Source organism: Melopsittacus undulatus, chromosome 4 (assembly GCF_012275295.1).
Source record: "Melopsittacus undulatus isolate bMelUnd1 chromosome 4, bMelUnd1.mat.Z, whole genome shotgun sequence".
NCBI classification, from domain to species: domain Eukaryota; kingdom Metazoa; phylum Chordata; class Aves; order Psittaciformes; family Psittaculidae; genus Melopsittacus; species Melopsittacus undulatus.
In genome coordinates this window covers 52390600-52418395 of record NC_047530.1, presented here as the reverse complement: position 1 = coordinate 52418395, position 27796 = coordinate 52390600, and the positions used below count along the sequence as shown (strand labels likewise).

General features: G+C 41.7%; 1 protein-coding gene across 9 annotated transcripts in view; it reads left to right on the top strand.

Annotated features, from left to right (window-relative positions):
* Positions 1-27796, top strand: part of OSBPL5 (oxysterol binding protein like 5) — a 141614-nt gene that overhangs the window by 62664 nt on the left and 51154 nt on the right. For all 9 annotated transcript variants that reach the window (XM_031055062.2, XM_031055064.2, XM_034062594.1 and 6 more), the window contains 2 exons: positions 16237-16393; positions 22412-22485. In XM_031055062.2, the coding sequence (XP_030910922.2) occupies positions 16237-16393; positions 22412-22485 (231 nt within the window). The remainder of the gene's footprint in view (positions 1-16236; positions 16394-22411; positions 22486-27796) is intronic.

Below are 27796 nucleotides of genomic sequence, written 5' to 3'. Positions count from 1 at the left end.
GCTGGACACAGACTCCTACAAATGCAGTAGTATTTTGGGAAATGTTGACTGACAGGACTCATCTATAATGGATTTAGAAGTACTTGAACACACGATTCGCATTTCTGCCTCTCTGCTCAAAAGCATCACTGTCACTCAGCTCCCTTGAGGCTTGGATTCTGCTAGAAGCTGCTATGGCAGTGGCATCCTATGATTTGCTTCATCAGTTGATATTTACAGGAATTTGGTGTGATGTAACAAGTTTGGCTATTTTACTGCCCTTTCCTGCTAAACAATGTTGATAATTTCTCACCTGCCTACAGGGATGGAGTCTCCTGTATATAACTGGCTTTATTAGGGAGAGCCCACATGAAAGTGTGCTTCCTCCTGTTGTTGTTGCTATTATTCGGTGATCTTTGTTGATTTGCGTTATATTTTATTCATCTAAAACCCTCATCAGCCCAATTCTGCTCTGTGTCTAAACTGTGTGAGGAATTAGGAGTTTTAGTAGTCATTTCTAGATCTGGAGCAAATCCTCTACAAAATTAGGTCTTGCCTATGTAAACAAGTTGCACTGCTTTTAACTACTGTGCTGTAACATTGATATAACCCTTCCCTAGTGTGAAATCAGTTATGCCAGTATTAACATGCTTATACCAGTGTGGCTTGTTCCCCTGTGGGAAAGGAGAACAAGCTATTCCAGTATAGAGCACTTTTATTTGGCTATGACTGCATCCACACTTTCATTGTATTGGCAGAATATACTGGCAAATAATGTGCAATTTAACGTGGGTGAACTGGTACAGAATCATGTAAAGAACAAGTCTAGGTCTGCAGGCTGCCTCTGCCTCTCTAACTCCTTGACAAGCGAGTGTTAAATATGTCATTATTTATAATCTTGTCTCTGTGACTGGACATACAGTGGAAAAAACAAATATTGCTGTCATTATGTATTCACAATTAAGAAACTAAGAACTGGTCATGTGTTGGCTCTAAAGTCATGGCTGAGTCATGTGAGTCATGGCCATAGTTTATTTTTAAATAAAGGACCTAAGACTTTATTCACTTTCAGACTGTTTTCTGACCTTTGTATTTATTTAGAGAATATGGGTAATGTAGGAGGACCGTGGCAGAGATGTAAAGTCCGGTATGCTTACTTGGAAGTGCCTTTGAGCTGGCAGGGAAACACAGAGGTGTTCTAACAATGCTGCAAATCTGGGTCCTGAAAAGCCACTTGCGCCAGTGAAAAGTGAGTGCCTAGTGACCATGAAATACTAAGCATTTGTATCTGTGGTCATCTACCTCAGGCACAGGTGTGGGAGGGTAGAGCAGGGCAGTCCAGAGATCAACAAGCAGCAGGTACAGAAACTTCAAACAAATGCCGATCAAATACCATAATCCTGAGTATCATGGTTTATTGATGGGTTTTTCCCAGTACTAATGCTAATCTAGATGATTGATATGTGCCTTGTACCAATCTTGCCTTGTAGCAAGAATCATGTAGGAAAGACTCGGTGTTTGCAGGCAAAGGAGAAATACATTTTGTATGGGAAACAGTTAGTATTCAGAGTAATTTTAGGGAAGGCAGTGCCACCAACAGGCTGGGGTCTTCAGGAGGGAAACTACCTTAACAGCACATAACTGACAGGTGACTGAAAGCATGAGACCTAACTAAAACTGTCAGGTTTTCTTCTACCACAGAATAAATAATGGATATGGTCCTTTTCTTCTGCAAGATAAGAGGTTATTTTAAGGCAGCTGATGGTGAAGTGAAGGAATCTGTGGGGAGGAGAAGCTGGTGCTGGTAGGGGACTGCGAAGCTTTGCTGGGAGGAACACACTTTATTGTGCTGCTTGTTGGCACAACTTGCTGGGTTGTTGAAGGAAATAAATTTTCACAGAACCTAATAGTTTCCTCCTATGAGCTAGTGTCACCTCCATATCATTTAATTCCCACCTTTGCTCATTGTGAGTGCCATTTCAATGCTGCATTTCTCAACTTCATTACCTCCAGCCTGAGCACTGCTTCAGAAACAGCTTTCTGAACTGAAGGAGGCTTGTTTCACAGAGCAGGGAGGAAAACTTCACCATTTTTTCCCAAGCTCATTGATTCCCCATGGCACTGATGATAGTGGTGGAGATGGCTCCTGAGAGCCAGATGGGCTCTTGCCTGCAAGCTGGGGCTGCAGGTGGGCACTGCAGAGGGCTGTCACAGTGGCACAGGCAGGCAGCAGTCAGTCACTCAATAAAACTGGCATATGGTCGTCAAGAGCAAGCAACTGACCTTGGACAAATCTGCAGTAACCCAGCCTAGCATCCAGCTTGCCCTAGTCTTTGCTGCTTCATTCCAGGAGGAAGGTAATCTCTGATGGTGCTTCTGCTGGTTTAGGTTACTTCTCTTCCTGAGCTGACTCACAGGTTTTGCCTGCTCTGTTTGCATCTGGTGGGAGCCGCGGGCTGTCAGCAGCTGATCTTTCTCTTTAAAGAGACCAGCAACATTGGCAGCCCTAGAAGGAGAGGCAGAGGCATCAGACAGGTCCTTGCTTGCAGTTCTTGGCAGCAAGGCTTGCGGTTGGGACAGTTTACATGAGATTGAAAGACAGAAGCAGTATCAGCTCAGCCCTGCTCCCACAGGAGTCCACAGAATCCATTGGTGAGCAGTTTTGAAAAGCTCCTTTTTATTGTCTTGTTGGCTCCACTTTTAACCAGCTATGAAATTGTTCATTATAAAATACCCAATCATCCTTACAGCAACTACATCACTGGTGTCTGTGATGATAAATTGTGAGCTGCATAGGACAGAAGCCTTTAATATCTGAGTTTATACATTTCCCTAAAGGTGAAGAGATGATTGCAGTGGAAAATTAGTTTTGCTGGGTAAAACACTGAATGAGCTCACCTGATCAAGGAGAAGAAATCAAAATGTTATGCTTTTTAGTTTTCCCTGCTGCACTCAGACATTAGCTAGTGTGGTCTGTTGCTCTTCAGCAAATATGTTTAGGTCCAAGTGCTGCCTGAGATGGTTAGAAACCCAATATGCATTCTGAGGCAGGGGCAATTATGTATTATGTGTACAGCTCCTAGCACGTTTATTTGCTGTGCCAATTGCTAATGGTTGAGCAATAGTATTTATTACGGGCAGCTGGTAATAGCAGCCTGTGTTTCTGCCCTGTAGGGGAATTCAGTATGTTTGCAGAGCCATGGGATGGTGAAGGTTTTGTACCTTTTAGAGGCACCACGATGTCTGTACAGACCATCTAGCCTTCTGTCATTTTAAGTGCTTCCTTACTTCATTTCGGAGATACTTGTTTATTTTGTCCCTCGTTACCCTCCCAGACTTTTCAGATCTTTTCCATCTGGGCTCTTGTGTTTATAAACTCTTATACATTTGAAACTTGTAGGCAGCAACCACTTTGAAGCCTACTGTTTGTAGCACAGAGCAAGTGGTTGCCAGAAAGCAGCATGGGCACTTGTTCTCCTCTACCCCCTCCTTACAGTGTTGCAGGTCTTTCTGACATTGCCTCCCTTCTACCTGTTGGGTGCCTGAACTCACCACTGTAAGTCAGCATCACCTTGCTTAAAAAGGCCACAAACCAGCATGGTTGCTATTTAAATAGTTCCATTTGTCTCAGTTTGTTTCTCTTCAAAAGTCATAGTGTGGCAACTGTAACTCCTTTTGTGAGACCTACACAGCTGATGCTTAACTTACCATTTATTTTCTGCTGTGGAAAAGATGAGTTGGTCAGCCCGGAGCTGGGTTGAAGTCCAGCCTCGTAAGGACTCTCTGTCACCTTTTAGCCATTCTCCTTGCCATTTCCTTTTTGTAGCAGAGATAATGGGAGTGTTTCCTGCTAACTCCTGTCTCTCTGTGATAAATTGCTGCAGTCTGTATTGGAAAGCATTGTATGGCTGCTCTTAGTGCCTTGATAAAGAAAATGCCATGAATCGGCTGCATTGTGTCTGGCTTCCTTTCAATCACAGTCAGTCTGGACACTGAGGACCTGATCTTCCTTCTGTGCCAGGTCTCAGATAATGTTTGCGTGGGAGGCGGGAGTTCTGTTTGTTTAAAGCCATCTTTACACTTTTGACATAGATCTGTTGAAGTTCAGTGTCATCCATAAATCTGTACACAGGGGTCTGCAGGTGCCCCTTGTTTCCCATATCTTCCTTTGTAGTCTCCTCCCTCCCTTGTGGCAATGCTGGAGCTGGCTTGGGCATCCTTGTGTTGGTGTTGTGCTGTGTGGCTGGTGCTTTCCTCACTTTCCCCAACTGGGAACTCCCAGCTCTCCAGCCAGGGGCTTTTGATCTCCCTTGTATTTGCAGTTGTCAGTGCTTGTAGCAAGAAGGGGTTGCAGCCAAGCAGTACTGTTTTGTTTCAGTTTGGGTTACTTTTTTTCTTATTATTTTTGCTCAGATCTTTTAGTGACAAAAAATAAAGGCAGTGTAAGTATAGGTGAGCTTTAAAGTGATGAGAAGAGTCCTCTTTCTGAATTCTGTGGCTTTCAGATTTGTTGTCTTTTGTCAAGAGCTATATTGTCAGGTCTGCTGCCTATGAGATCAGGAGCTTGGATTCTTCAGGGCTTGAACTATCATAGAATCACAGAATGGTTTGGATTGGAAGGGATCTGAAAGATCATCTAGTTCCGACTCCCCTGCCATGGGCAGGGACATCTTCCACTAGACTAGGTTGCACAAAGCCTCATTCAGCCTGGCCTTGAACACTGCCAGGGATGGGGCAGCCACAGCTTCTGTGGGCAACCTTTGGGTTCCAATGTTTCACCACCCTCATGGTACAGAGAGTTTCTTTCTGGGTTATACCTGGCACACATAGGCTGCATCTGGTAGTGGGACAGCTGTACAAGTAGAAGAGTAATCAATGGCAAAAATATTGGGATAGTATTATTTGAACAAGTAAGAGAAGATCAGCAAAGACAAATGCACAGTTAAATTTGTATGATGAGCTTCTGTTCATTCACGTGCGTGCCTAAAGCTCCCTCCGGCTGAATCAAAGGAAAGTGCCAGTGCAAAGAGTTTGTCCTATCCACTTATTTTCACTTATAAGTCATGGATAAATTGGGAGGGAAGAAAGGACTGAGGTAGACACAGAAAGGCTTTTGGCTTGAGAACTGTGGCTGAGAGTGGGTTTCATCGTGTGTGCTGCATCAGCCTGTGCTCAGTTTGAGTCCTTTGGGCTCATTTAACACAGCATAAATTCCACCCTAAATGCCCCTTGTGGGTTGTCTAGTTTCCTTCCTCCCACAGAGATTTTTAATTAAAAATCTAGGACCAAAATAACTTCAGTGCCATCTCTTAACTATTGTTCTAGGAAGAGCTTGATGCTCTTGTCTCTGAGAAACAGTGAAGTTTATGCTAAAACACACAGAGCATTAATTTCCTGTAGAATTTCAGGGAGCGTGGCTATAGCAGAGGAAGTGTAGGTGGATGCTAAATCTAAACCCTTGTACAGCAGATCTTGGATACTAGCGTGCCCAAAAGTCTGAAAAGCTAAACGGGCATACAAGGATCTTTCCAAAAATAGCTGCACTTCCTTAAAACTTATTGCATGTTGTTTATTCAGCCCTTCTTGTGAAAGCCCCTGAGGTTTACAGAGCCTGCCTGAAACTGATAGGAGAAACAAGCAAACAGAGGAGCAGAAAATTCTGCATGAATGGAGCACCATGGAATATGGTCATTTCTCCATCACTGCATTATTCTTCAGAACCACATGAGCCAGGTTGGCTATAATTTAGCGGGCTTGGTGTCAGAGGCATTGGATGGAAATACAGTTTGTGCTTATACAGGATGTCAAGGTAGAAGTATATTTCTAAACTAAAATTCTTGGCATTTAGGATTGTCCATTTTGTTCTTTGTGTTTGGGATGGTGGATGCTCATGACGTAAAATCTCTGGAACTGATTCTGGAAAAACTTTGTGAAACTGAACAGCAGTTCTTTTCTCTGATGGAAGTTGGTTTGTAAACATCCTTTCCTGCCATTAGCTTTGCCTTACTGCAACAGTGAAGTTCCCTTCTGAGCCTGAGTCTGAAAGTGGCTCAACAGGACTTGAGACAGAAGTCTGGTTTTTACTTTGTTACAAGGGGGCAATATTTCACAAACAAAACAATAATGTCAGGAGGACACTATCAAGCATGAAAGCTAGTCTTAAAATTAGCTTGGTATTTCCTAGTAATGGTGTGGTGGGAGTGTAGCCCCAAGGCATAATCTTTTTTAGATGTAATTATATAAAGGCAGAGGTGGATATCTTAGCCATCAGTGAGGCTTGCAGTGGTCTGTGGTTTTTTTTAAATGTCATTAAAGCTTGAAGTAAGAGCCTTCCATTAAAAGAGAATATGATCTCATTATGTGATTTAGATAGTGGTATGAGGCTGTAATCATGCTTTTTAGTATGTCCTTTTTAAAGAACATATCAAGGCAAGAATTGACCTTGAAGATGTGGCCGGCTTGCAGATGACTTAGCTGCAGTGCCTGTCCAAAGTGATGTGTTCTTGTCATGGCTTTAAATCTCTGATAGCTTTAGCTAAAACAACTAAATGAATTTCTTGTTTATGTTTCCATGTACCTGATATCACATTTCCCTCACCGCTCTGGGTTTATCCCAACTCCCTTTACCCCCTCTGAAGGGCCATGCCCATTGGAGCCCTCCTGCAGGTAGTGGGGATGGCAGGTTCCATGCGGGACCAGAATCCCTCTTCCCAAAAGCCTGTCACAGTGACTCCATCAGGGCGACCCTTACCACATCCTGGGTTCTCTAGCCCCTAAGGTATCACTGTAACAATGAGTTTATTAAAAGCTGTTTTCCTAAGTAGGCAGCTACAGTTTAAAAGGATTTTATGGAAGGTCATCAGAGGGTATTACTAGCAATTAGTGTGCATAAAACTTGAGGGCACAGGGGGCTGTGGGATATCACTTCCCCAAGTAGAGTGTATACTGAGTTACAAATAATTACTGGAAAGCTCAATGTGTCAAATGTGGATGCGGTTTACCTTTATGCAACTTGCGAATACTGTTCATAGGGCTCAGAAACGTGCTTCCTGATGCTCAGGCTTGGAGACACTGTGTTCACAGTGTGCCTCAAACAAAAAATGTCACTGGCAGATGAGCTATCGCTATTAATAATTGCAATAAAAAGGAAACAGAGCACTTTAAATCTGCATTTCAGGTGGAGATTTTTTGAGTCATATGTTGATGTTTTTATCTTCAGGCCTAATATTATTTGTATTGAAATTCAGAAACATGTGCTTGGTTCCTTAATTAGCACAAAGCTTCTGACACTGAGTTTTGGTGCCTAACCTCATACTGTACCTCTGTGCATGAGCCTTGCACCTGTGGAAGTCAAAGGGAACATTGCCTTTTGGCTTGGGCATGCATTGCCAAACTGCTGCAGGCTGGCTGAGCCCTGTGCCCACACCTGCAGCACAAGCAGCTGGGATTCAGGGATGGTCTGTACTGCAAGAGAGGTGTGATGGTGGCTTATACCTGCTTACCTGAATACTTGAACAGGCTTGTTCAGTAGCAGACATCAGCATGGATTTCAGAATGATTTGGCTATGTGGTGTCTGCCTGACTTCTCACATATAATTTCTAGCCTGCCTTGTGTGCCTTACTACTGTAGCCCACACCATCAACCCTACTCCAGCTAGGTACCTCAAAGGTAATTCATGTATGTGTGCCTGAGTTGTGCTTATTACTTAATTTTGATGTAAATGTATCTCCACAGCCTCTTGAGTTCTCTGCAGAGAAGCAGCTGTGATAGGCACATGAATCCTTGTGTCACCTATATGAAACTTTAATTTAAACAAGTATATAAATATATAAATAAATAAATATAAATAGATTTAGAGGCAGGGATCTGGTTCCTGAGTTTGTTTCAAGATGGATCCTTACTGGAATTTCTTGGCTTGTGTGTTATGATCACTGCATTAGGAGATCAGTTGTGATCTTTGATGGCACATTTCTTCCTATATATTGTACATGTGCTTGATTGTACATTATGTTTTGGTGGGGAGTCTTTACTAATCTGCATTTTGGCTTTTTAACTTTTTGACTGCTTAAATGAATGCTGACTAGAGATATCAGTAACAAGTAATGATAAACTTTGAATACAAATTCAGTGAGATAGATAAGCATTCAGGTGCTTGATGTATGCTGAAAAACTGTGATTTATCTTTTAGTTGTCTTCAGTTGAATATATTAGAACATGGGATTAAACGGCTGAAGAGGATTCAAAGAAAACACTTTACCTTCCTGCATAGATTGGTGCTTCAATACCTTTGCATGAACTTGAGTCAGTAGAGATGACTTCCAGAATCAAGGCCTAAAGGAGATTATGCAAAGTATGATTTACTGTAAAGAAAGTAAGGGACTAAGACAAAGGTCTGCAGGAAAGGTGCTCTCTCCTGTCCTCCTCTGAGTGCTAGGAATTTCCTCATTCTTCTTGTAGTATGGGTAAAACCTGCAACTCTGCACGCACTTGCCATTACCAGGGAAATAATTAAGGTTGATATACTAGTTGTAGTTACAGCAAATGAGGTATGATCTATGCAGTTAGCAAGGGGAGAGACCAGTGAAATTGCTAAGTCAGGAGAAGCCCCTCAGTGCTAGTGGGAAATTTAATATGCTTTGTTAAATTAATAGTCTTCTGCATATAAAAATATACATTTTAAAGGGCAGAGAAGTTGGATATAAAGTTCATTAAGCATTCATTTCAGTGATCCCCCCAGTAGTCTTAGTTGTAAAAAATCTCCAGCGTAATGTTTAGAGAGAAAATTGCAAGTGTTTTAAGACGAAAACCACATGAGGATTGTATATTTAATACTTACTACAATGCCTATTTTTAAGCCATAAGGTTGCAGTGATCCCTTTCCCAAACACAGCATGGCTTTAGTGATAGGCTGATGTTCACTCACAGGAGATGTTTATTCAAACCAGAGATGATTCTGAAGGTGAGGTTTTTCCACATGTCAAATAAAAATGTTTTGGCCATACCTTCAGATTTCTTAGTCTTATGTTAAATAGGCATCCCCAAAACAAATGACCTGGGATGTTTCTTTCTCAGTATAGACATTCAGTGCCTGGTTTTGCTTGTAGTTGTGATCTTTGAACATGACGCTCACAGTAGAGAGAGATTAGTTGTAAGAAGATTATGGGTCTAAATGCTGCTGGTGTGCCTAAAGCTGCAAATGTTTTGGTGTATACAAAGGAAACATTAATCAAGACCTCTTACAGAGAATTAAGGGAAGAAATAGTTTTCTCTCCTGATTACTACATAGTTTCTGCTGCCCAGTGCAGGAAAAGGCAGGCAGAAAAGCTGAAGGTGATAGAAAGAGGTTGTTGTTCTGTTCTTAGAGAAAACCAGAGCAGATTGCTGGGGGTGGCTGTGGTAGGCAACTTCCACAAAACCAGCAGCTTTACGGACTCTGCAGGGCATGTGAGCTTTGAGTTAGGTTGTAGGAATGAACTAGCCAAGCTCCTGAACCTGCTCAGAATGCTGAGAGAAATCCTTCCTGTGGCATATAATCTTAATAAATATGTCTGTAGCTTTTCCTTTCCGTAACTTGGTTCCTTTGCTGCAGATGGGTGTCTTCAGCAACCTGTGTTACTTGATTTTCCAGCCTGGACCAATTGTCAGGCTGAGTAGTATGATGTGCAGCAGAGAGCATGGCAGTCCTCAAAATCTGAGCACTCCTGCAGTACCAGTGTTTCAGTGTACTCATCGGGATGGAGCACATGAAGGATTAAAAGAGTTGGACTCCATTGTGTTTCTGGGGCTGGTCTGGGATCCAGCAGAGCAGGACATGGTCTAGCAAGAACATACCAGGGACCACCACTGGTGATAAAAGCTGCCTTTGCCAGCACCACAGAGAAATGACTGACCCAAATAATTATGGGGAATAGCTGACACTTAATTGCTTCAGGTTCCAGCCAACAGCATGAGAAGCCAAAACCATTCAGTGTTAGCTCTAATATGTGAGTTTTGCCATATCCCTGACTGAAAAACATGGATTAGGTAGAGAAAAAAAAGATGCCTTCGTGGGCACTTTTCACTGTATCAGGTTTTATTTAACTATTAGCAGGGGGTTGGTTGTCCAATTACGTCTCTTATGAATAGGTATTTTAGGAATAGTTTCCAGAAACAAATTTCACAGACTTTCTAAATTGACTGTAGCTCTTCAGCTATTGTAAATCACCAGTGCACCACTGAACTAATAATCTACCCTTGATGAGGGTCTGTGCTGCTGTTTTTCCTTGTGAGTATTTAGGATTGCAATTGTTAGAAATGTATCTGTTAACAATTTGCCTTCTCTTTTCGTTCATGAATTTTTTACCTCCTCAGGGTTAATAGAATCAGGAAATGTCAGTATCTTTTGATTTGATTTTCCTTATTGATGTGGATTCTGGAGTGAATGACTGCTGTGAATACAAAATATGGTTTGATTTCTGGGAAATATTTAGTGACCAGAAAAAGAGAAGGTTGTTTGAAACAAGCTTTAAATAAATTAAGAGACCCCTCCCCTGCAACTGCCACAGCCTTCTTGACTATACAACCCCCTAATTTACTATTTATAGAGATGTACATATTTCCAATACTATTTTAAAATGCTGGAAATGAGAGTAAGCAAACCAACCTACCCACCAGTTTGCAAAGGGTAGCGGCAGCACAGTGTTTAGCTGTGTGGTAATTATATATCAGGAACTTAGAAGATGTAAAGGTGGAGCCAGGAAAATTCCACCTCCAAAAGCCTTGCCTGATACTGAACACTGCCACTATCTTCCCAGCAAGCACAAAATACCCCAAATGCAGAGCAGCCACGGGGAAGTTATCTCTGCACCAATGCTGATCATCTTTAAGTGTATGAGTCTCTGCCTTCACCCAAAACGTGTCTGGTGCCGGAAGAGGAGAGCACTGGCAGTACCCATTTGCCTTAATGGTAGCCACGAAGTTTGCTAATAAAATAGCTTTTGTTCTTGCCCCACTGCTCTTATGTTATCTGTTTTTGAAGCTGCCTGGGAGTGGGAAGTTCCCCATTTCCTTTGTCCTGTGTTTCATGGGGTTTGGTGCAGACTTCTCATCTGCTATACTTCTCATTTATAAAAGATAAAGTGGTCTCAGAGACAGGGTTAGCAAGAAGTTTATTTCTTGCTGCTGAATTATTTTTTCCTATTTAATCTCTGGCGAACAGCCCACATTTAATAGCCCATTACTGCTTAGAGAGCTGTCGATGTGAAAGGGGCAAGCTGAAAAATACTGTGTTTAGTGGCTTTGTCATTACTCTCTGTATTACCTTTTCTTCAGTTTTATGATCAAGAGCACAGTATAGAAGGCCAGAAATGACCTGAGCTGCGAACTTCAGGGCACTTTAATCTACCAAGACTAACAACCAGATAAATTCATGGAAGAGCTAGAGTGAAGATTTTTCATGGTGAAGTTAGCTTAAGTTAGAACTTATGGATTCTGCATCAGTTGATGTTTTCAAATAAAGACGTGATATCTTTCTGGGACAATTCTCTATCTCATGTGCCAGATTTGGAGGGAATGCAGGAGCAGTGGGTGAAATTTGTTGCCTTGTGTTATATAAGTATTTTTGGTAACATAATGGCAATTTTTGGCCTTCTGCAGTTCTGGCCCGATTTTGATTTTTACCTTCTCTCTGTTCCCCTAGCCCCCGCAGAACTGGTTTCTGTGAAGCATCTGCATATCCTGAAGCAACCTCCGAAATACTGATTTAGAAGTAGATCTGGGTTTCAGAACAGCAATGTTAAATCAGACATGAAAGATTTGAGACTCAAAAGCACTCTTGTCTGAATGTCTTTTGTCTATGGATGCTTACTGCTTACTAGATTCTTCCTTACCAGTGAATTTTTATATGATTTCTAGATAATCATGCATTAATGGTATAAAAGCAGATGTAGTACAAGCTATATTCTTGGAACCCTTCACACTCTCCTATTTCACAAAGGTGATTCTGGACAGAGGCTGGATTTAGGTGTCCAAAGAGCCCTGTTGTGAAAAACACCGATCACACTTCCCACCTTCCTGTTAGATCCCTTTGGAAAATTGCCTCTGGCATCTACTGTTCAGCATCCCTTCAACTCTCATGAGCTTTATGTAGTTTGAAGCTAGGTTGGGCAGGTGGACCCTTATGGACAGAAACAAGAAGTAGCTCTCCAAGTGAGCTAATGAGGCCTCATTTTCTTATGGATTTGTGGCTTATGTTGGATTCAGCGATGTTTGGTAATAGCTGGATTTAAGTACTGCCCTTCTTTCAGAGGACAGCAGTACAGTTTCCTTCCTTTCTTTAATATCTTATTTTCACATAACTTTTAAGAAGCTAATGTTTTCAAGTTTCCTAATGCCTGTTGGATTTCCTTTACTTTTGCCAGGGATACAAAAGGCACTGGGAGGGAGAACAAAACAGAATAGATAGAGATGCATACACACAGAGGTATCTTTTGGAAACCAAGCCAACTATTTCAGGGGTATTATAGAATCTTAATAGTATGGACTATATTTTCTCCCACCAAGGAAAAAAGTGTCTGATGTATTAAAAAAAAAAAAACAACACCCAAATACAGAAAAATGTCCTTTTGTGTGATTTTGTGCTGCACTTTGCACTGTGCAATGAGGTAAAGTCTTGTAGGGTGAGTCTGTCCATTTCAGCCTTTTTTTGATAAAATGTTATAGTAATTTAAGATGGTGCAGTCTCAGAGAACCAGCTGCAGGCCAACAAACCTTCTCTTTTACCCAAAATAAAGGAAAAGTAAGTTAAACTTCACCATATAGCACAGTGAATAAGAGGCTCTGCTGCTGTCAGGTTCTACTTGGAGTGCAGCCCATTAAAATGTGGATGGTGTCAGAACCTTTCTGGATGAAAGTCAAATGTAGGAATGATTGGTGCCTGTGAGCTGAAGCAATGCACTGTTAGGTGATCTTCAAAAAACAGTCTGGGGTGTTGGTAACATGGTGTGGTGCATGGTTGCATGTGTGTGGCTGGCAGACACACTGAGGAGTTCTTCTCAGGGAGCTTCCATCTCAGGTCTTATGCCAAAAAGGACAGTTAAGAGGAACTTACTCAAATTTACTTTTGTTGTCAAAAAGAGGTAAGTTGCTGCCACAAGTCTGCATTAAGATACAGAAGAGAAGAGCAAATTATAGACTTTTCTTATCTCTTCCCTCTGTTATTGCCCAGTGGGTACTCCTGGTTGAGCAAGACGTCCAGATTTCTTACTGTCAAGCCTGTGACTTAAATAAGTGTGGGAACAAGAGAGCATCAGCACAGTAATTCTGTCAATTATCCTTTGGTTGAATAGTGTGAAATAATAGGTGAGGAAAACATTGGAACATCAGTCTCTCTGCATAGTAAATACAGCAGCAGTTAACAGAAGCTGTGTTCTGGTATGTTAACCCAGTTTAGAGTCTGTTCTTGCTCAGGTGTCTAGAGGGGTTTTGCCACCAACATCAGTGTGTGCTGGCTGGCTGTTCTCCACTGATGTGTCTCATAGTATTACAGAGACAAAATGATGCTGAATGCAGCCTTTTTGTTACCCTGTCAAGAAGAGTCTCCACCACGAGAGCAGGGCATAGACAGATGTTTTGTGTTTGTAACTTACCCACCAGCCTGCTTGAAACTGGATGTACCTGGGATTTCTGAATGCCTTCCGCATGAACAGCTTGGCTTTAATGGGTCACTGTTTTTAGGGAAGAGTATCCCACGGATTTGCTTTTGTTCCGAGCCACTTACGAGCAGTTGTAGAGATGGAGAGTTGAAATGGTCTTTCTGGGAACAAGAGCAGAAAATAGTTCAGTGTTAGCATTCCAAACCCAGCTATTTAGATGTGGATTATTTTAAAATATTTCACTTCCAGACATGTAACTAGCTACATTTCCTCCTCTCTCTCTTTTCTTTTTTTAAAGTTAGCTGTAATTTTGCATTTATCCCCCCTCCCAGCTGTATTCAATCAAGAGTATGCAAAAAGAAGGGTTAATCACATTGCTAAATGTTAGGTAGCTCAGTTACCTGCTGTTTTGGAGACGCCTTTGACTGCAGTGGAAGCCTGGGGACTCTGAGTCCAGATGTCTGTTTGCAGGGCAATGTTGCTGGCAGTTGAACTGACAGGAGGCAGGGTAGCAGCGAGTGGAAGGCACTGCAGCCACCTCATTTCACCCGGCTGTCATCACAGATCATGGGCCTGAAACACAGCCTCACAGGAGATGCCGTGTGAAGGGTTGCTCCATGGCAGCCCTGTCCAGCATGTCATCCATGTCCTGGCACCCAAATTCAAAGCCTTTCATCAAGAGTTGTGTGAAGTGCTTATGGGGAAATGCTGCTACTGAGTCTGTAGTGTCTTGCAGCCACTTCACAGGGGGTACATGATAACATGTAGGGGCTTTTGGGAAGCATTGTGTCCTCTGAGCACTTCACAAACCTTAATTCATCCTCTGTGGATGATGTGGACACAGCAGAGGAGATATATCCCCTTCAAATTGCACTTCTGTGTCCTAAGGGAGCCCTTTAGGGCTAGCCCCAGCTGCTAGCCATTTTCCCCTTTGCAGATGTTAGCCCTCACCTCTGATGGCTCACTCATCCCAGCATGGTAAGCTAGATTCAGAAAGACCTGCTCCTCCAGGTGGTTTTGGTAACCCATGTTCATTGTTGGAGTCCAGGCTGATGTAGATCAAAAATTAAGCTCTTGAGCACTGAGGCAGTCTCTTTCAGGATAAAAGGAGCAGGTTCTCTCTTGCCGTGTAAATCACAGGTAGTTTTTAAAGATGATGCAGCCTGCTGTGTAAATAAATTAAAATAATAATTGCAAAACCTGAACCCTTGACACTGTTTTCTACAAAAATCAGCAGGGCAGGCAAAGGGACAGAGCTCAGATAAAACACAGGAGGGGCATTTATGTTGGGATGTATTCACAGCACCCCCCATGCAGCTTCTCAACTGTGAAGGCTGAGTTCTAAGAGGCCACTGATGGTTCCACATTAAATTGGGCTCTTGTACCAGCACAAGCACTGGGGTGGTAGTGGGAGGAGGAAGGGCGGGGCAGGATATTCTAGCTTGTAATCAGCCCATTTTCACCCCAGTACCACAAAGGTCACCTTACATGTATGTTGGTCCTGCCCTTCTGAACTGCACTGTGACTCAGGGCAGCTTTTCCCCCTTTGTTTTCTTTAGGCTACTGGCCTAAAAGAGATGGGAAAACGTGGAGGCTCTTTTCAGGAAATGTGTGCCATCTGAAGGGTTTTCTTACCTCAGTAACTGTCCCCTGGAGAAGCAGCAGACCTTGGGGTCTGTAATGCCTACCCAAAGGCTGAGTTAATTCTTACTGCTAGCAAGAACCCTGCATCTGGCTGCACATGCAGAGAGAATAAAGCTTGTAACTCAGGAAGGAGACAGTCATAATATCTGTTTGTAAAGGGTGAGAAAGAACAGTTTGTTGGATAGGTATAAAAGAAACCTTTAATTCCAGCTAGGATAGTCTAATATTCTAGCCAAGTGGTAGTAAAGAGCACAGTACCACCAGGCTCTTGTATGGGGATGCAGGGAGGCTTTTGGGGAGACAAATGCTGTTCTTTACTCTCATAGAGCAGCAAGGTTTATATTACTGATCAACTGCAAAGCTGATGTAAAAGCCATTTTAAACAAACCTAAAAATATTTAGATGTGCTGTAATTGAAAATAAGGGCAGGAGCAGCACTGGTGTTGTCTCTTATTTTGCTGCTCTCTGCAGCTCATGCAGTTGGTTCCTCTTCCTCCATGCAGCTCCGATTCAATGTTGTTTTGTGGAGGTGGTGTAGATGCACTGAAACCAATGCAGTTACACTTATGAGACTCCAAAACCTAAAAAAAACTAAACCAAACCAACCAAACAAACAAAAACAAAACACAAAACAAAACAAACCCATTAATTTTAAACACTGTGCGCTGGATACAGCCAGTAAGTAGCTGTTACCCTAGATAGATCCATGGAGGCAGGAGGGTGTTATACTGCCTGGATTCACCAAGGAGCAGTGTCCTGCTTCCCTGCAGTTTTCAAATACTGAGAGTCGGCAAATCAGTGATTGTAGCTTCAAACTAATACCACTTTCACTTTTTCCCTACATAGCCTCCTGGCACTCTATAAAAAGATCTGGCACATTACATAGGATTAGGCAGCTTTGAAACAGTGAAGTCATCTGTGTGTGAAACTTTGATATCCTGTGTCTTGAAATGAACTGTTATTTCTATCTTTGATTTTCAGAAAACCCCCACAACTCATGCCATGAAGGAGGAGAACTTTCTCCGCCGCAGGTTCTCCCTCTGTCCGGCCTCATCCACCCCTCAGAAGGTTGACCCTCGCAAGCTGACACGCAATCTGTTCTTCGGGACTGATAATGACATCTACCCACTCAGCCCAGGTTGGTTTCTGGTGCGTCACTGCAGAAAGTAACATGTCTCAGGTGCTTGACTGCAAGTAGGTATTTTAGCATGCTGCAAGGAAACAGGGAGAAACAAGTTAATGTGAGGGAGAGAGAGGCTTTTACAACACAGGTATTACTGATTGCAGAGAGTGCTGCTTCATGATGCTGTTGTCTTTCACTGCCATGACATTAAGTGGGAATGGAGGGCATCAGAGTTGGGGTTCATAACCATTTGAACACTGCATGGCCTCACATTTCAAATTTGATTAATGTTTTGGGGCACCTTGACTTTGTAGCACTTGATATATTTTACTCTAATCATGGGACTCATCTGAGGTTTGCTGGCCCCACTTTAAGCCATTTAATGGCAGGTTTCCCTGTCCAGTTTTAGAGCCCTGGATAAATATTACAAGAGCAGACTTTCTGTGGTTAATGTTCTGTAAATATCTACAAGCACTACAAGTACCAGGAATCTTGACAGGTTGCAGTGAGTGGCAAACTGACTTTTAAGTGTTCTCATTGTGTCTCTTTTTGCTTTCAATTTTCCTTTTTGAGTTTTTGAAATTTTCCTTTCTGAAAGAAATAGAGCTTATTTTATTGTTTCAGAATTTGTGTCTCACAATGAACATTCAGTCTTTCTTTGATTGTGGTCTGCAGACAATGCTTCTGTTCCAGTCTGTAAATAAGTGCCTCAGGGAACAGTCACAAGTTTGTAGAGCTGTCATTTGCAGCTGCCATGTCTAAATATTCAGACCTCACAGCACCTTCATGAGCATTCAAAACACTGGTAGCTAGGGAAAGAACATAGCATCTGTCAAAAGGCTTCCATGTTCATATGGATGTAACACCTGACAGACTCTCTGGGCTTCACAGATGATGAGCAGAATCTGGGTTTCCTGAGCTAATTGGCTTTATGAACAAAGGTATCAAGGGCTTCTGATTTTGCAGGTATTTCTGTTTGTGGGTGTCTGCTTGAAGGCAATGGGGAGCCTATTTTCAGCAGTGCTGACTAACCCTGGCTGTCAGTGAGGTCACTAGAAGCTTCAACAACCTTTTGGTAATCAAATTGAAAACAGCTTAAAGGTTGAACACCTAAAAGCTCATATATTTCAAACCTATAGGGGCTTCTGAACAGCTACCTGCCTTTAAGTACAGTCCATACAGATGTCTGGTAAGTAAATAGCTGTTTCACTTCCTCTGTCCTTGGGATCCTGAGGGCTGATTTTTAGGCTGTAGGCACTTTCTCTTGCTTTGAGGAGATGGAGAACCATAGCTTAGAGTTTTCCTATTCTTCAGTTCTTACCAGCATTTTCGGTGCTAAAAATGTTATTGACTTCTTCACAGAGGTATTTCAGTGCTGTAATCTTTCAGACACAAGGGAAAGTTGAGGGTTTCAGGATGGAGGAGGTAGCTAGAAGAGTTTGTCTTTTCCTCACTTCCCCCATCACCTTGTTTCTCCTTGATCCCTGCTGGCAGCCATACCAAACAGCCTTTGTTGAGCTCAGCAGAACAAGTCCCTTGAACCATGCTGGAGCTTTTGTTCTGCTGCACAGTTTTCCTAAGTAACCTCCAGCAATGTCGTCAGCAAGGGTGGGAGCTCTGTATTGCAGAAGGAGAACATAAGGCAAAGAGTTTGTAGAGGAGAGAATATCCTTTCTTAGCAAACAGAAGTTACTGCTTCAACCAGGGAATTTCTTGCAGAGATTCTGGGGTTTTGTCTATGCTCACTTTTTTTTTTCACTCCTTTCATTTCTTTCCTTGTCCCACAGAGCTGCCTCCTCTCTTTGTTTTCCTCACTTCTCCTGTAAGAAGTAACTGTCATTCTTCACCTTCAGTTGCCATTTCCTGTGATGGGCTCTCCTTTCACTCCTATTTGCTGCTGCTTCTGTCTCATTTTCCTCTGAGCCTCATGTGCTTCCCCTCATCTCCTGTCTCTCTGGAGGATGCAGCTATCACCATTGATAAGCCACAGGTCCACGTCCACCAGTTGCGTCCAATATTTTTCTGTCCCTCATTTTTCTCTGATGTTTTACATGAACTTTCAGTTCTTAAGGCTTTTCCAGTGGTCTGTGTTTTCTCCAGCAGATTTTCTTTACAAGGGCACTGGGTTGATCATGTTGGATGGGTGCTGTAGGCAGCACAGGCAGCAGAGCCCAGTGATTTCCTGCCAGGAATATGTTGGGTTGTGAGGTGGCTGGAGCTGCAGGTCTCACAGCACCAACACCTAGGATTGCTATCCAACAACAGAGGTGCACAAGTAAATAATTCAGTGGGAAGGGAGTGATACACTTTACACCTCAGACAAGCTCATTATGAAGATTCAGTTCATCAAGAGGAGGTTTTTTAAGGAAATGAGGGAAATGCAGAGGGTGCCATCTAAAGTAACACTTGGGACTTTCTGCCTCTTGCTTGCATATGGAAATGCTGATGAGTTTGGTAACTAAAAGAAATTTGAGGAATTTTAAAGGGAGTTCACAGAGAGACATGAATTCATATTCCTTGTCCATGTCTGTTTCATTTAGCAATAAGGAGAGAAAATCTTTCTCTATATTCTCTTTCAGAGGATAGGAAATTTACTGGGGGAGTACCTAAAAGAGTTTTTAGAGAATCTCTCTTTCTGACTAGGTTGGGGAGATCACAGCGTCTTTAAATAGAAAGTTAGGTTATCTTATCCACATCCTAAGAGATGCACTTTCATGAATATGGGAATTTTACTGTGATCAATACACAGAACTGAATTTCAGTGTAGTGTACACATTGGGGCCACGTGGCTGATGTTTACAACAGTAATCGGTTTCATTCACTATCATTTTGCCATACATCAGAGCCTCTATTTCCTCTTGTAGTTATCCAGATACTTTATCAGAAAGCCTATAAAATAATAGTTCATGCTGTGTGGAGCTAATCATGAATTCCTCAACAACCCAGTAATTTTGCTTCCCATTACCAGTGATCCATCATGCTTGCTGTATCATTCTTTATACAGGAGAAAGGCAAATGTATCTGTAGGATTGATGCACAGCAAAAAACAAAAAACAAACAAAACAAAGAAAAGGAATAGTTACTGTTCTAGAAAGTAACTAAATACTGATTTTTCCTATGCATGACAGTAATGGGATAAAAGAAGGTATCAGTAATTCTGCTCTGTAGCCACAAGACTGTGGAGTGTTGGCAAGTTTCTTCATGAGGTGAAGGTTGTTTCCATAGGCACCACTGATTCCCTTCCCAAAATACTTTTCATTATTTGGTGCAAAACTTTTGGGCTACTTTGTGGAGGACCCTTCTCTGCTCGCAGCCAGCACCTTAAGTCAGGAGAGATTCATCTCTGTTTCTGTTGTGAGCATTGTGTTTTCTTGATCAGGGAGAGAAGAACTTCAGCTTCTATAGTCAGTTAATATTGGGCTTCTTTTATGTTTTTATGTGGTTTCCTATGTATTTTCTCAAGGCGGCTATGTCTGTTGTGCTCTGGGTGGGACTCTCACTTATGGGCTTTCTGTGCACTTAGCTATGTGTGTGAGTTTTTGAGGAACTTGGACATGTTTCAGGGGCTGGCTCTCCTTCACAGCTACAGCTGTCTGCTTGAGACAGACAACTGTGATAGTTCTCCGAAAAACAGCCTTTCCTTCAAAGTGCCAATAGGCTTAATGAGTTTGGCATCAGAAACCTGTATATACTGCTCCGTAAACATATCTTACAAACCTTGTAAATGATATGGCACGAGTGAAGAGTTGCATGTTCCTGTTTTTAATAATGCTCTGTGAGCAGAATGGTCCATTGAAAATCTCATTGTTCAGGTGCAAACCCTTGTAACTGTATTACTGAGAGAAGGCAGAAATCTCTCACATCCAGCTTGGAGTTAAGCTTTCTTAAGAAATGAGACATAATAAAGAATGGATGTGAATTCTGTTATGCTAATAGATGCCATTCCCTCAGAGCAGGCAGCAGATGATTCCCATTAACTTTACTTGAACTTTTAGACCATATGTTACTTTCCCATACATATTCAGGAAAAACTTCATGGGAAATAAGTGCAGCAGTTACGTGGCTTTGTGAGTTTATTTCAACCTCCTCTGCCTCTGTCTTTCCACTGCTATACAGTGGAAAGCACCATCAGAGAAAGAAAAAGTACAGAGATACTGGACTCATCCATGCACAGCAGTGCTTATGGCCATCCCAGTTGACATGGTAACATAAGGGGACTGTAAAATATCTGTCCACCTGTGATTTTCTCATGTCTATGGACATTAAGTTTCCAAGTGTGTTATTTAGGGCTCAGTGTTACAAGGGGAGGAGTGACAGTTAAGAAACTAGGTTAAGATTTAGGTTCCCTGTTGTTGCACCACTTTCCCATGTGACTGCATAGGTCCTTCCTCTGCTTGAGGTCCCTGTGTGAGCAATGCACGTGCTGTCTCTTCTCCCCTTTGTGTTTGTTTTCTGCATTGGCATGTCTGTGTGCATGTGGCACAGCACAGCACTGTGCCACAGAGTGAAAAACACCTGAAAGCACCACCACCCTTATTCAGCTGTGGTAAGTTAAACATCTTCTAGGGACAGTTGTCCCACAAAGCCTTTTCTTAAATTTAAGAGTTGATACACAAGACTACCTATAAGTGCCTATAGAAGGGCATGGGTTTTGTCTTGTCTCTTTTACCAGTGAAACCCTGTAGCACAGTTGCAATTCTGGTTATAATGGAACTTGCTGGTTCTCTTACATGTCCCATGATGGAAGTGCAGAACATGGCCAAGAGGATATTTGTTTTTAGTAAGCTTCTGTCGATGTCTTTTTTAATGGTGCTTGTCTTCTTAAATGGCTGCTCTGAAAACTCTAGGAGGTGTTATGGCTTCTGACACATCTATGACAGCTTCTGCTGTCTTCAGGAGAATCAGGATTTTCCCTTCCTGGTTTTGGATTTGGTGGTGTTTCCAAGACTGGTCCACACAGTGTTTAAAACTGTTTTTAACAGCTCCCAGGTTTGCACATGTGTGCTACAAATGGGTTATATTTCACTGGCTCAGTGATTCTTTACTGCGTCCAGTATTCTGAAGCTCTGGTTGCCAATGATTTTGAGATGAGAACTACATTGCAATGACTGTCTTGGCACTAGAAAACTAGTCTCATCAGGCACTATTTTTTAGGCTATTTTTTAATAGGAGCGCTATGCTTTCTTTTACTGTAAGGACATGATGACAGTTGGCAAAAAGAACAGAATTTGTTACTACATTGTATTGCTTGGGATGGGACTACACACACTCATACTAGTATATAATGTGTACGATGTACTGCAAGTTTAATATATTTGGGCAGTGGCAATATCTCTGCAATGATTGGAAAATGTCATAGTGTTCATTAATACTGCTTGTTAATTGAAAAAGATTCTTGTTTTAACAAATAGCTTGGTCATAAGACATTGATCTTCTGCAGCTTTTCTTTAATTTGATTTTACTAATTATGTCTAGATGCTGTTCTGTCTTCTGTAATGTGTTATGATCATGGTTATTATCTGTCAAACAAAGCATGCTATCAAGAGCATCTGTGTATAGTTGCCAGATACTGACCAAGGAGGATAATGTATTGAATAGCAGCTTAATAACTGAATTCCATTTATTATTTGCATTGAATGAGGCATGGGGTATGTAAGAGGAGAACAGACTGCGGTAATGTAATTAAAGACTGCATCATAATGTAGACACAGAAGGGAGTTGATTAAGGATGCATAAGCAACCTTATTTCTGGGGCTTTTTTCCAGCCTTCATGTGCTGGACTTTGCAACCATCATGTTGGTTTACCACAGTGTTTTGAGACCTAACTTTTAAGCAGTACTTGTTGCATAGCTCAAGCATGTGGATCCAGGCTATTTCAAGCTCTGCAAGATCCTTCTCTGTGATCCCAGTGTGCCTGCTCCTGCTCATGACAGCCTTTCTTGCTTGCTGTTAGCAGCAGCCCTTCTAAGGCCATGAGTAGACACAGTTTTGTACAGAATTTCTCAGCTTCTGAATCACATTTCTCTGTTGCAGGAAAGGACTTGGAAGGAAACAGCCCATCAGCGCTGAAGGATGAAACACCACAGACCCCAAACTCCGTTAGTAAGGTACTGTGGGATCAGGATCCATCTCTAGTCTTACTTTGCTGTCTTCTCAGGCTGTTTTTAATCATTCTTACTCTTTTTTTCAGTCATTACAAAAGTCTCTCCCTCTATTTCTGCAGGAGCTATGTGTGCATATTTGGAGAGAAAGAAAATGAGTGGTTTTGAATGGTTGAGATAAGAGAAGTCCACATTTTCCTCTGACTTGATGGCACCTACTGCAGAACCCCCTGTTTATTTGGACCTCATATAGCAGTGTAATTAGATATGAATAACTGTGATTGTAAGGTTGATTTTGTCAGTAGAGTGTCTCGTCCTGTTGCTGATCAGAAAGGCAGTCATAAACCTTAACTGTTTTGGAAGAGAAAGCTGTAATATTTAGTGTAATGCCTAGCATCCCAAACAGGGCTCTGGAAATTGGCATAACAAGAGAGGAACTCTAACCAACACTTCCTGATCACATTTCCAGGCCATTATGGAGAGGTAAAACTGGGTCTAAAGACTCTGGATCTGTGTGTTCAAAACCTGGCTCTACATCTAGAGTTATTGAGTGCCTGAATTTGATTTCCTGTAGAGATGGAATTAACCTTATAAATTAGATCTGGCTTTGAGATTCATGTATGGGCTTTTTGGCTGCAACTCTCCAACTTGTTTCTGGAGGGTAACTAGAAATAGGAGGAACACTTGTTAATAAATTTTGAACTAAATTTATTCAACTATGAAGCTATAAAATGCAAATTACATCAGCTGAAATTGAAATATAATGTTAAGGAAGCAGCTGCAGACAAGTGATTTCTTATAATACATGAAAATAGGCTCTTCATCTTCAAATACAGTTGACTGTGTTTGCCTGGAGCTTGCAGATTATTCTGTCAAGATGACCTGGCAAAGGTCAACACAGGGAGATTACAATGACAGGAGTTTTGAGAGTGTGCAAAGAGGGTTCATGTATGTGTCCTCTGCTATGGCTGGAACATGGCAAGCTGCAAACCTACCTTGGTTTTGGTTTTTCAGGCAGATTCCTCATGGAAACCCATGAGGATGAGGTAACTGCATCCAGGGCTTTGTTTTAAAGCCATCTATTTTGCATGCCTTGCAAGGAGTTGGGTTAAATTCCCAAAGGCAGGAATGTAAAGAAGAAGGACTTTTCTGGACAGGACAATTCAGAGCACTGAAATGCTGTCCAAAAGGGAGTTTGATTTCTGAGATGCAGGATGAATGCAAAAGAGGCAATTTATAAGAGGCATCTGGGTCAGCTCATCATGGCTCAGCTGCGTTTTTCCTGCCTTAGGACCTGCCTTGCTAAAAACTGCCTACAGGTGTGGTTTTGAAAGGAGAAGCACCCTTGGAATATTTGGGTGCCCACCTAGATTTCTGCAGTGGTCTGTGTGCACCTCGGAGGTGTTGTGGGTTTCTCCTTCACAGTGTCAAGAGCAGTTGTTAAGAGCTGAGAAAATGCACAGTGCAAATTAACTGTGTCAGATTTGTGATTCGAAACAAATGTGGAGGTCTGAACCTGGACCCAAGCTTTGCTTTCACCAGCCCAAGACTTTCGTTTTTCAGTAGTCAAAACTGCTCTGAAACACTAATGGACTAAAACCAGAAATGAGGACCCCAAAACACCAAACGTCAACTTGCCTACTCATTTGCAGTGTTGCAGGCAATTGCTTTGGCTACTGAATGGGACACTGCTAGTTTTTTCTTTCCTGCCTGAATTTTCTGCTTAGACACAAAATGCAGAGACTTCTCTCCCACCTTTCTGGACCTATGCTGTATTGTCTGTCATTCTCACTTCACTCTGCTTTGCCTTGCTCTGTTGTACACTACTTTCTTTTTATCCAGTCACAAAGCTTTTCTTCTGTTGCTTTGCAGTGTCCCTACAGTAGAGAGTCCCTATTGTGAAATAACTTTTACCTTAAAAATTTAGGCAAACTGGTATTCAGTTTGCCTAATACTTTATTTTTCATATCCACTCAGCTCTAAGGCTATAAAAAGAAACCTTACTGTCAGATGTCCAGGAGTGTAAGTAGGAATCTGTCACTGTACCTTAGTTTAAACAGTGATTCCACCTACTGGAACCAAAGGAAGGAGTGTGTGCTAATTAAGTCATGTTTAGATTCCTGGCAACAGGGCAGAAATAATTTTTAGAAACCAGTCTGTAGGGTGTGCAGGTTTAATTAATGGATTTGAAAGTAAATGTTCCAGGTAACAGATCCATGCCATGAATACTTACCCTTCTTTTGGCACAGTTAATATAACAAGCCTTGTTGAAAATCGCTGTTCCTTCAGCAGCACTATTTTGATGCATCACACCACATTGAGAAGGAAAGCCAGTCAAGTGATTCTGTCTCTGGACTGCAGTTTACGGGGATCTGAAATTCACAGCTCTGACTTGAAGTTCCTGCATTTCCCCAAGCAGATTAATTACTTCTCTGTTTCGTATCTTCATCAGTGAGGTGGAAACAGTTTTACATTTCATTCTCTCAGGCCACATCCACACTGTCTGTAAGCCTCAAGCTCATCTCTGTAGGCAGGTAGTACAGTTAGCACACTCCTGATAGTGGTAGTGGTTGCGTTTTTCTCATTTTGTGTGTTATTCAGCACTATTAGTATCCTTTACAGCACCTTTTATTGCATTATGCAGTGTTGCATTGTCTTTCTTTCTTTCCTATGCTTAGTTATTTATTCTGCTGTCTGGAGAGAGCTGGGGTTTCTTGATATGCATGCAGAGCTCAAAACGAATTGAAGTATATTTTAAGGAGTAGTCAGAAAAATCTTAAAGCTGGTGCTGGGTGGCACTTCACTCTTTTCTGTCCCCCACTAATGCTACAATGAAGTCTAAAATCATTACATTGTAGCAGTGTGGTTATCATGTGAACAGTTACACAGTTATGTGATTTTTGGGAAAGCAAAGCTCAGATTGTTTGTTCATCATGAAACAGTTTTTCCACATGCTTGATTTGTTCAGGTCTTTATTGTGTGATTTATCATCTGAAATATGAACCTAAGTGTCTGCTAGAAATTTATTTTAGCTGCAAAGTAGTTTGAAACAGCTCAAACCAATCACTTGAGATTGAAGCTGTAACTCCCATGCTGTCTCAAGCTCATCCTTCTAGATCCATGAAATATGCTCTTAACATATGAGTTAATTCCAGCCATGGATACATTTGAGACTATCATAAAACATTGTTCACAACTCTGGCAGCCTACAAGGGTACCTTTCCCTCTGTTCTCCCTTAGCCAGCAAATCAAGGAATTGGTTATGAGAGAAATCCACATGTTGCTTTGGAGAAGCTCAGGAGCAAAACATCCCCCATGTGTGCTAAGCACAGCTTTATAGGAGAACCTGGCCCTTCCAGGTGGTGTTATGCTTCACTGAACCCTTGCTGGCTTTCCATTTACCATACTGTATGTTGTTGATGTTATGGATGATACTATTTTGGAGCTAGTTGTCTCTATCAAGGCTTACACTCAGTTTCTGTTCCCTGGCTCAGTACACCTTGTTTCTTCAATTCCGTGTGCAGCATTTTAGGATAATCACTGTTGTCCACAGAGGGCTTTGCAGCTGATTTCAAGAAGCAGAGATGTAGCCTGGAGTATCCAGGAAAATTGCATAGATGTTTATGGAAAACATGGAGCATCCCTAACTTTTGTAGGTGCGTACAAGCCCTGAAACTTGCAGGTGCCTCACAGAGGGGAATGTAGACAGTAGCAACTGTTCACTCACAGAAATCAAGTCTGAAAGTTGATAACTTTGGGTAAGCCTTTGCAATCCTATCATGTCACCGTGGGTCACTGGTGATCGTAATTGTTTATTCCAGTATTTCCGATGGGGGAGCTGAGGGTAAATGGAGGTGCTAAAATAAAAATGGTTTATTAAACAATTTTGGAAACCATATTATAAGCTGAAAGATGAGTTCTTCATCAATCGCTTTCTTCGTTTGTTTAAACTCACCCTAGGAACAAAAGCTGTGCCTATAGATGGAGGGGAAAGCTAAGTTTTGCTTCAGATTTCTCCTCGGCACTACAAATGTATCAGTAATGTGAGGCAGCATCTTTCTCAGTGTGCAACTTCCATCTCACCTAAAATGTTCTTTAAATATGCTAAACTTGCAGAGCACTCTTCCTGTGAAGGGCACATTCAAACGCTCAAACAGAAGTCCCATGAGATCTGTGGCTTCTTCATTATTTACTATATTCTGATGCAATGAAGCAAAGAGTTCCATGGAATGGTAGTATAGCTTCATATCTGGAGTTGCTTGAATAGCTGAATTTCACAAATTATTTTCCCCAGATATTGCTGTCATGTCAGCTATTTATTTGTACAGGCTTTCCAGTTTGTGCTAATCATTGTACTATTTCAGGGTTGTAAACACAGTTGTGGTGTCTTAGCAACATTGTTGAAATAAGAGGGTTGGTTTTTTTTGGAAACTAAAAGATTTTAGGTGCAGATTATTCAGCTTACTGTAAAGCAGTATATTAATTGAAGGGTAATCTTTCCTAATGCAAAGCTTGCTTGTCACTAAGAATCATTTCACTGACTCTGCTTTGGATGAGCTGTTAAGTCACAAAAAATAAAAAAGATTTTAAACAGAACTGCTTATAGTAAATTGAAACAAAATTGTTCAAGGTCTGTGAATATTCGCATCAGTAACAAGAAGCTCTTCAGTTGTAATGTTAAACCCAGCTTTTCCATAGTCTTTATACTACTTCAGGATCTTCTGTTTAATTTCTTTGTATCTGCAGTGATACTGACTGTAGCAATTGTATGTGGAAAAGATACTGGAGAAAATACATGTGAGGAAGGATGTGTCTCCCATGTGACAACTGTTTTTGCTTTTGTGAAACAGAACTTATGACCGCAGCTAATACTACTTTTTTTTTGTTCTGCCTTCAAATTCCCATCTGATTTCATCTTTCTCTCACTTGGATGCAAAAAGGAAAAAGAGCAATTTGTAAGCAGTCAGTGCTGTTAACATGCAGAGCACAGCTTGAGAATGACTTTATTTAAACGTTTCTGATTTGCAATAGTTCTGTCTATTTGTCTCTCATGACATATTTCTTTGTCTTCATCCCATGCAGCAAGGATTGCTGCATGGGCTGAACAACAGGATATTCCTCTTGCTGTTATCCAAGGCACAGCATACTGATGGGCTGGCATCCCCCACACTGGAGTCAGTCACAGTTTTTCTGTGAAATGATTTGTTTCCTCTTGGAAATGAAGTCATCAAAAAGACACTGGATGAGAATAGCACTATTGTGAGGACTCTGTGTCCTCTCTTACAGAGCCTAGCAGAAGTGGAAGGGTATTTGTGAA